General features: G+C 41.2%; 1 protein-coding gene across 1 annotated transcript in view; it reads right to left on the bottom strand.

Annotated features, from left to right (window-relative positions):
- Nucleotides 1–10,522, bottom strand: part of FOXP1 (forkhead box P1) — a 414,947-nt gene that overhangs the window by 98,799 nt on the left and 305,626 nt on the right. Inside the window, exon 6 of the mRNA XM_018563026.1 lies at nucleotides 9,904–9,993. Within this exon, the coding sequence (XP_018418528.1) occupies nucleotides 9,904–9,993 (90 nt within the window). The remainder of the gene's footprint in view (nucleotides 1–9,903; nucleotides 9,994–10,522) is intronic.

Here is a 10,522-nt window from a genome sequence, read left to right as displayed (position 1 = left end):
CTTGTCTAATCACAGAACTCCTTGTAATCTGTGAAAAGAATACAGGATGCTTCATCAATGAAGGGGTGATGAAGTCGGAGAGCGAGTGACTTTCTCCTCTGCACGAAACCCAGCGCTCACAGTAATAGCGCCTGCAAGACCAAAGCTGACAGTAGAATCTAGCATGACTACAACCATGAGTTTTAAAACCCCTAGCAGCCATATAGACACAATATATCCAGCATTAGATGTAACTGCTGGACCAATCAAAAGTTAAAAAAAAAAAAAAAATCTTTCTGGAGTTCAACTTTAAAAAAAAATCACCCCGCCCCCGAGCAATTTTGCACATACATACACTGGGATTGCAAATTTCAGACCCTAGGATTCGCCTTCGACCTGTGGTAGCAGTGAACCCAAATCTCAACCCAATAACCAACCATTCTGTAATTATAATGAGTAAAACCTAAAATGTTTTCAGTGAAATAAGGTTGACAGGCATCATCAAACATAACAAAACCCATAGAGGATTGCTAAAATGATGCATTTAAGACAGTCTTCTACAATCATGTTGGCTTGATTCTCATTCTTAAGCACTTTTGAACACCACCGGCACTCACTAAACAGTATCACCAACACTAAAAAGCATCCAACAATTCTCAATCTCAATAGTTTTTTGTGTAAAGCAGACCTTACATAAAAATACAAGGTTTGCTTCCTTGAAAGACCCAGATCATGAAAAAAAACACCACATTTCACGCTGGTTTCTTTATTTATTTAAATTTCTACTCATTAGGTGTTTTGCAATGTGCAATGTGACATTTTTTCAAGGAGGGGGACAAGGTCTAACAAGAAAGCAGACACAAGCAAGGTCTATTTTAAAGAGTACCCTAGAAATGATAATATATCTCCTCAAGTCAGAAAATCCACTTAATGAACCTTTAAGTATTATATTATCCATTGCAGACATACTGAAGGGAATTGATCAAAACTGGAGGAGACAAAATCTGGAGCAGCTGTGCATGGCAACCAATCAGCTTCTCTCTTTCATTTTCAACTCTTAACTGAACAAACTGAAGAGAAAAGTGGATTGGTTGCCCTGCACAGCTGCTCCAGATTTTGTCTGCTTTAGGTCCTAGTCACACCATCAAGAGTGTGTTCCGCCTCTGGAACGCAACCCAGCCAGCTCAGTTTTTTGGGGGGCGGGAGGGGGTGTGGCGGTACATTGAACGCAATGGCACAGCAGCCACCTATGGTGCAATCGCCAGCACCCCAACGCGTGCACATTAGTGCCTGCGCTCCCGTCCAATGCAACCTGCGAAAAATAGTGTTTGCAGCATTTTTTTGCAGATCGCACTGGGCCGGAACGCAGGCACTAATGTGCCACGCGGTCGGGTGCCGGCGATCGCACAACGGGCGGGGGCGTGGCTGTGGTGCCATTAAGTTCAATACACTGCCTCGCCCCCTCCCACCCCCAAAAAACTGAGCCGGCCGGGTTGTGTTCCAGTGGCCGAACGCACTGGAACGCACTCCTGATGGTGTAACAGGGCCCTCAGTTTTGATAAATCCCCCCCAATGTACTTACCAAGTTTCTCCAGCTACTTCCTGGGAAAATTCGACACTTTCACGACAACGTGCCAATCAACAACCTTGCTCTAATTTATGTGGGAGTGGCTGCAATGGGCTTAGAGGCAGGGCAGTGCTTGAATGAGTGAACACACTGGCCTACATATTCAAAAACTCTGAAAAAGATGGATACAGGCAATAATAAACACATTAAACACACACACAAGTAGATCTCTTTTGCTGGTGCTGACTAAAGATCTGGAGGTCCATGGTGTTCAATTAATTGAGGAGCTTCCTTGCTGGCTGCAAACTTTTTCCTTTCAGTTTTAGATTTATTTTGCTTGCTTTCCTTGGCCACTCATGTTTATACTAATCATTTTTACAATCACATCGAACACCTTTTGGCATGCTGGAAGGCTTCTGTAACTAAAGATATCCGTTTCTTCAAAAATGATAGTTATTATGTGTTTGTTATCTGTACGGTACCCAATTATCGCAAGTGCAGCTAAGGGCTTTCACACAAAAAGACAAAAAAAGCTCACAGATTTAATGAATGAAGATGGTCATAGATACCTGATGGTGGTTGGAACGTGTAGCCATGATCCGAGCACCTCAGGCATCCGTGTCTGTGGCCAGGTTTCTTAACATTTACTCAATGGCACATGGTGGGCAAAGTAAGCACCCCAGTAAGCACCTCAAAATGCTTTCCAAAGAGGAGGTTATGTTACCATTGCCAAACTAGCAGTCTCACAACCTGAGTTGTCCTGGAGGTGGAGTATTATGGCACATACATCATGTCACATTGCAATGGGACTTCCAAACTCGGCATGCACCCCTGCCTCCATGGTGCTGGAACCAGTGCCAGTCTTCTACAGTGGGCATTTCAGTGTGCATTGATTAGGCCCATTAAGCACTGGCTACTAAAAAGGTCGCACACAATAAATACTCTGTTACAATGGCACCTTTTGTAGGCCAAGGGACTACAGATGGTCTGGCCATGACAGCTTGAATTCTGGGGGAAGACTAAGTGATGCACCAGCAGCTTATGTGTAGCATTAACTTTCTGTGAAAGACATTGGAGTGGGAAAAGTTAATTCTACATGGAAAGCTGCTAATTTCCCATCAGCAGAGGTCAAGGATGCTGAACTACTTAAAGTAGAAGCTGGAGGTGAGTTTTAAGGCAAAGTGTAGTAACTCACACAACCAATAAAAATGAATTCTCAACCAATGTTACTCCAATAAGCCAAATCCAACTGGCTGCCAAGAATAACTGCTCTTTGCCCATTGTCGCTATTATTTGCACTGCTGAATCAGCATAATAGTAGATGGACACCATTACTGTTAAACAGCAAACACTGTTTTTCAATGGTAGCAACTTTAAAAGGAACAGCTAATTTAAAAAAAAAAGCTGTGCCGCTGTGATTTTATCCAGTTATCAGGAACGATGGATGCTTCTTACACGTGAAAACATGACACTAGAGGTTATTTTAACATTGAGTCATGTAAAAAGGAAACAGCCTCATAAAGGTTTACTCCCCAGCACTCCAGGGGATAAATGTGTTGCTACTGGGAGGTACCCCTTCCTGTCTATCTCAGCCAAGCTGAATGTTTGATTTTCCTTATGCATTGTGCTGAAACTTCCAACAAATGGATCTTCCTTTTTTTCCTGTATCACAATAAAGAAAATGAACAGCTGCAATAAGGGTCACTTGCGACGACGCTTTGGGCCCTGGCCAGGACACCAGAGACTCCCGCAAGCCGATAAATCTATAAGAAGTGTACATTTTTATAATTTTATTACTGTACACGACCATCCTGCCCTTACACTTCCTTCATCTGCCTCCTGAGTGTATATCTGAACTCGCATTGTCTCGCAGCATGCTTCCCGACATAGAAAAAAAAAATAGAAAAAAAACTAAATACCAAGAAAGTAAAGGCGTACTATGTCTAATAAACCACGCAAGAGGTTAATATGAAGTGGCAGGTGAACTTCTCTCTGTCTCAAGAATGATCGAGGCAGCCTACACTTCATTGTATTTCTTCAAACATAGAGTTAAGAGATCCTTTTTCCAAAACGCTAACAAAAAAAAAAAATGTGATGTCTTTGAATGGAAAGAGGCACAAAATAACAACAGGGGGTGAAAGCTTGACAGCCACAGGGGAGAAGATCCATAATTCTTTCCTTCCTTTTTTTTTTTTTCTTGAATCTGTGAAAAAAAAAACAGCAGAAGGAACGCAAACCTCGAGAGGCTACAGCCATTTCTTGTGATCAAGAATAAAATACTTCAAAAGTTGGTTTTTACCAATTCTGTTGATCAATTGCGCCTCCTTCTCCCTTCCTCTTTCTCGCGCCTTCCCTTTTTTTTTTTTTCTGTTTACATCTGATGTGACTCAATGACAAGCAGTGTCTGAGCCGCTGAAACAAATCTGTCATGTTGATTTATGAGTGCGTCAAACCACGACTTGTCCAAACTGAAGCTCGCAGTTCATTAATTAGAGAGTTGTGACTTTGAAGTCGGCTCTCAGACTGTGGTTTTTAACATTTGGCTTAATTTGTATGCTCTTGAATGTGGCTCTCTAAGGGGAAAAAAAAAACTGAAATTCCCTTCTTGTCTTTGAACTTCTTTTGACCGCACAATAATCATTCCTTTGTCCGGAGTGATGCCTGCATCCCAGAGTCATTAACGCGCATTGAATTGCTACTGATGAGTAAGCCCCGCTGAATTAAAGAAACAGCCTGCAAAACAAAGCTAAGAGCATTTTGCACTGCGATATCTCACAATTACATGCGTTTCCCTCCCCGTGCCATTTCCATTTTAATTACTGTTGGCCTGTTAGATTTACATTTTAGACACTTTTTAATCTGTTCCCTTTTTCTACAAGACTCAAGTGCTCCTTATAATGGAAACGGATGGGAGAAGACACAATGTAGGTGCCCGACTTAATATAGGCAACTGGCTTTGTCTTGAGGGAGTTCTGACATCTATCGCGCCCAGTAGTGTATACAACGCAGGCAGAAATATCGTCTATGTACCGCTATTCAGCAATGTGCTTTGTGTAGCAAATACCGATGGGTTATCAAAGATGTATGGGGGACATGCATTAAAAGATACTTACTGGCGAAACAACCGGTTAGCATCACTAACAATAATAATATAGTCTATCTGCAACCAGTGAAAGTCTATAGCAAGCATTGAACCAAGTGTAATTCCAACTATGAGCAAATTCCTCATGATCCGAGAAATAACAATATATCCACCCATATAGTCGACTGCATTGTTTTAAACTTTTTCTCTCTCTAAAATATTCTCTTACCTCACCTACTTCTGTCTGCACACATGCTCACTATGAGTAGTGATTACATTGTTTTTTGCATTAACTGCAGGCAAGTTTTATTGCTCATAGTTTCCCAATGATCTACAAACCATAAGACCCTACATCTCCTTTCACTCTTTCCCTTCTTAAGCACCATACAGCTTCTCTAGGTTAGTTAGTATGTGCACACCTTGCAGTTATTGAAAGCATTACAGAACTTCCAGACTAAAAAATTTCAAAGGCTGCAGGTTCTGAGATATTTTAAGGATACACCCTTCTTTAAACTCATCTGTCCTCCACCACTTTGGGAAAATAACAGGATATGGCTATAGGCATGCACAGTCTATTGCATTAGGTTGTGCACACAAAAGTAGAAACACGCACGTACACACACACACACACACACACACACATATATATATCACACACACACAGACCTAAGCCATCCCGGATTCCCATCTCTTCAACTGTCCCTAACCTCTTCCAGCAGAGGCACAGTAATGAAGCAGGAAGTCTGGCAGGTGCTCATGTGACCAGCTGCCCGGCTTCCTGATTGGATGAGAAGCCGCAGGCACACTCTCTCGCAGCTTTCCAGGCACTAAGGACTGTGACTGTTATGTGCGGAATGTAAGTGGCAAGTGCTGCTGCGCTTTGTATCACTGAGCGTTTAGACACACACCCTGTGCACGCCTATGGATAAGGACTGATCAAATTTGCAGTGCACAGAAGTAATACTTCAAAGACCATAGTTTTCAGTGTAAAGGTAGACTCCATGTAACCACTTAATGGAAAGGAAGACTATCACCCACCATCATCGTTGTTTTATTTTGTACTACTGGGCATAGAATATTTGGCCCATCTCTCACCCATATGTGCAAAAATGTATTGAAAGACACATGATCTAAGGTGACCATGTGCCCAAGCCCTCAAAAAGGCCTTTACAGCACATCAGAATCTTATATTAAAATGACGCTGTAACTTCTAGAGAAGAACATTTTTGAATAAAGTTAAATATTTTCAGTGCTATTTTATTGAATAAAATGTTGCCCTTGCCAGAACAAACGTTTTGGCATCTAAGATTGCTTACCATCCCATTAATGACCAGAAATGTTTGAAGCTGAGGCGCCCCGGCCCAAGTTTAGCAGTTTTAGTATGAATCAGCTAACTTGACAATACCTCTATGCCTAAATGACAGTGGGTCTAAGAATTACACATTCCTAGTTCTCTACTGCCAGGTTAATTACCATTCCTACAGTAAGGAGCTTTTTACGTTGGATTTTAAAAAGTCACATTGCAGTCACAAACAGGTTGCTAACAACATACAAAGTGATCTACAACTCTGCCGCAACCTACATCACCGACCTCATCTCAAAGTATAACCCAAACTGTCCTCTCAGCACCTCTCAAGACCTACTGCTGTCTAGCTCTCTAATTACCTCCTCCCATGCTCACCTCCAAGACTTCTCCAGAGTGTCCCCCATCCTCTGGAGCTCCTTACCTCAATCTGTCCGCTTATCTCCTACTCTGTCCACCTTCAAGCAATCCCTAAAAACCCATCTCTTTAGGGAAGCCTATCCCACCTCAACATAACTGCCCTATTACTTCTTCCAATAACTCAATCTCAACAATGTTTACCTTTTATATCACGTGCCCCTCCTAATTAGATTGTAAGCTCTCACGAGCAGGGCCCTCCTAACCCTATTGTACTGAAATTGTATTGTATTGTAACTGTACCATCTCCTCCATTTTGTAAAGTGCTGCGCAAACTGTTGGCGCTATATAAATCCTGTATAATAATATAATAATAATAATAATAATGAAAACTAAGGAGGTCAAATGAAGTCAACATTAACAGCAGCTAATCAGAACGTCATCATCACTTTTAGAAAGGCAGAAAGGCCTGGAATTCGCAGGCCAAATAAATAACTCAGTACCTTCCAGATATTAACAGATACACCTAGACACTTGCATCCTGGCCTGTTTCTGTGGTCTAGTGGTGGTTCCGCAAATCAGCACAATAATTTATTAATAACCACTTGGTATTTTTCCGCACGGGCCAATTAACAGCACTGAAGACCAATGATTGTACTTACGAAGATAATTAGCGGAAAATGAAAAAACACAAATCCAGTTTATCGTAATTAAATTCTGATTATCATTGCATTTTGCGTTGAAGGCACACATAAGAAACCAAACTTGAGACCAAACTGCTCACTAAAGGAATTGCTTGCTAGTCAGATGTGGATTGATAATCCATACATCGAATGATCTTTTTTTTTTTTTTACATGGTCAAGTACATGAACATACACACTCAGAAAGGTGTGTATATCTTTGCAGTGAGAAAACGCCCTCATGGTCATTAAATAGCATGCCAAGAAAAATCAACAATGATTGGTACTTATAGCCAATTTCTTCATAGTGTAGTTTGAATAATAGACGTTGATTTTTGATTGGCTTCTATAGGTTACAACCCTATTTTTATTACCCTTCAGCTATTATCTTCTTATTATCTACATGTGCAACCAGTTAACAAGGAACCACCCATCATCAAATGTTCTTTAGCAGTCACATTTAAGTAATCAATAGTAGTACAAACATTAACTTGTGTTTTCTTACTTGCTCTAGAAAAATACAAATTCGCAGAATGTGATTTTCTGTTACAAATGCTCTGTTTTCCCTTTTCTCTGGTTTTATACATCAACTCCTGAAGGGTTTCAGTGAACAAAAACTATATAAAGCAGCCCAGTTGGTTTACAAAAGTTTCTCGGTAAAAGCATACCTTTAAAAAGAACAGCCCGCACCAATCCTGCGAACAATTCCCCTGAATTCTGCTAACAAAAAACGATATTTCCGAGAATGTCACTCTGGGTCCTCACATCTCTTACTGGTTCCTCCTGCTGTGAGAGCTGTGGGGGGCCCAGGAAATCAGCACGGGCGAAGGGAAAGGTGAGTATGTATACTGTTCTTTTAAAGGTATGCCTTCACTGGCAAACTTTTGTATAGCAACAGGGTCACTTTACAGTGAACCGGCACAAAAACAACTAAAAGTAATATAACTTTGAAAAAACAGGAAAGCTTCTATGTGTCTGTGCTTAAATACCTAAATGCAGCAACATTCTATCAGCAATTCACATCAGAGCTTTGGCATGCCCCCTAGCATCCCACGCTGCAGGGCATATGACTTAGTTCCAAATAGACAGATATGCGCCCTGCTTGCCCTGAAGCATGCCAAAGTTCAGACTTGGATATTTGCTCAGTAATGTGTACTCCCCAGGTACATTTTTTCTTGCCAACTAAAGTTTTTGGTGCCGGCTCCTAGAGAGTTAAAAAAAAAATAATATTTGGTTTTCATGCCAGGTTCACGTCATGCAAAGGTCACTTATCTTTATAGAGCAACCGCCTGACCTGATATCTTGATGTGGATATTACATTGCATACAGCCTGCGTTAAATATATAGAGGCAGTGACGCAATCAATTTTGGGAGACTATAGAAGAAATGCTGACATCCATATTGTAACATAACTCCCAAGTAGGGCTGCAGCTAACAATTATATTCATAATCGATTGGTTGTATTAACAACAAAAAAACTCTCTCTCTCTCTACTAATCGATAATGAGAATCGTTGCCAACGATTCTCATTACCGATTATAATCAATTTAATTGATTCGTTGTTGCAGCCCTTTTAACAAGCCCCTAAAGTAGAACTGTGGCCAAGCTATAGTCACTCAATTATTTATGTATCCTTAACAAGCAGTAAATAAACTTTATAACAAGCCTCCACTTACCGCTGTAGCTGCAGGTTTTGTGGAGTAATTAATCCTCAAAGATTACAGCAGTAGCTTCACAGTTTTACCTTTACTTTCTCTTTGTGGATCAGCTCCCCCCTCCCAGCCTTGAGTAAGCCCTTTAAACCCTAATGTAAAAATAGAGCAGGTGCGCAGGAAAAGGGGGAGAGCAAAGTGTAGCTATCCCACATGCCAGTGTTGTTGCTTGGTGACTGGCCGCTCAGGCGCCCAGCACTATCACATGCAGAGGCAAGGAGAGAGTCTTCAGCCTTGCATAAGCTGCAAGTTGAACATTAGAGCATACACAGGACACACAGATGATTGGAGCAGCAATGGACTAAAAGGGAAGTTAGAGTGACTCTGTTGCTGCTAAATAAAATAAAGCCCAGACTGTAATAGAACAAAATTAATATTTACCTGTCCTGCTGTATTTGCTACCAATCACACCCTCCACTTGTACGCTCTGTATTTCCTCCCGCTGGCCCCTACATCACTATGGTAGCCTGATGTGGAGGGAACCACAGAGGGCAGCATGGGATCAGCATTCAACAATTCCAGAAGTGTTAAAAGCAAAATATTCTATAGACAGCGTTAGCGCCGTAACAGAACAAGAATCAGCAGCGTGGGCAGCGGGACAGGTAAATATTAACTGTGTTTTTTACAGGCTGGGCTTTGTTTAATTTTTTGTTTAAGGTAGTGACAGTGTCACTTTAAGTACATGTAGCTGAGAGGGCCAGCTTTAAAGTGATCCTGCTGGTTTGCCCTGCATGGGCAAAGCACAGGTTCACTTTAAACCATGCCTGACTGTAGCCAAACTAGGCCCGTTTTATCAACACACTTCTAGCAAAATCATCACAGTTGCAAGACAAGAATACAAGATTATAATCGATCGCAATTGGCTATATTAGACCCCACAGCCATTACAGAGATAGTGGGTGTTGATAAAAGTTCACTTTACCCAAAACCAATATTGCGGTAGCTGAAGACTAGCTTGGTCATCCACAGACACATGTCTGTTGAGGACTCTAGCCTCTAGCTATGAGATTTTTGCAACATGGCATGACCACATCCACTAACTTCTGCCATAGTGAGGGCATCACTCTTACTGCAACAGAAGGATTGAGACACCATGGCACCGAATTGGCATAGCAGCCTTAGAAGCCAATGGGAAATTCAGTCCATAAGCCTTTACTTACTATGCTACGAGAGACTAACCTTGTAACACATAAGAAAAAGTTTTTTGGGTTTTTTTTTTTACCTCTTTTGGCTGTTTTCCTGCATGTTGTTGTTGTAATAGCTGAAGCTGCAGCTGTTCCTGTTGTTTCTTGTAAAACTCCTGAAGCTGCTGCTGTGAGAAAGAGGTATAATAGTGTCAGTTACGGTGTATTAAGTGACAGTCCTGGAACTTCTTTTTCTGTGTATGTGTGTACGTGTGAGACACAAAAAGTGATTTGAAATATCACATTCTTTTATCTAAGATGCTCTGACCTTTCCTTAGAAACCTGACAATAAATTCAGCCTGCTCAGACGATTCTTGGCGATGCAGTTCTAAAAAGTAATTTCCAAAATGTACTGATAGAAAACATGCCTTGTGATTTTTTTTTTCCCCCCCTCTTCTTTCTTCCTGAGCAGCCTAATTAAAAGAAGGCGAAGGATGACCTTTGTTTGTTACAACAAAGACGCTGTGCCCTTGTGGAGGAGCATGGTAAATCTAGCTTGTAAAACACATGCATCCATTTTCAATGATGGGCTTCAAGTCCATTTACTTCTGGCTACTGTAGGAACCCTAATCCCCTCTATTTCAATAGAGAACAGTGGGTGGATAACAGATGCTGAAGAAAGGGCATATCTGTAATACATGTTTGATTTATATAAAT

This window comes from Nanorana parkeri, unplaced genomic scaffold, assembly GCF_000935625.1.
Source record: "Nanorana parkeri isolate BGI_ZX_2015 unplaced genomic scaffold, ASM93562v1 scaffold624, whole genome shotgun sequence".
NCBI lineage: Eukaryota > Metazoa > Chordata > Amphibia > Anura > Dicroglossidae > Nanorana > Nanorana parkeri.
Note: the sequence above shows the minus strand (reverse complement) of the source record. Positions and strands in the feature narration are given on the sequence as shown.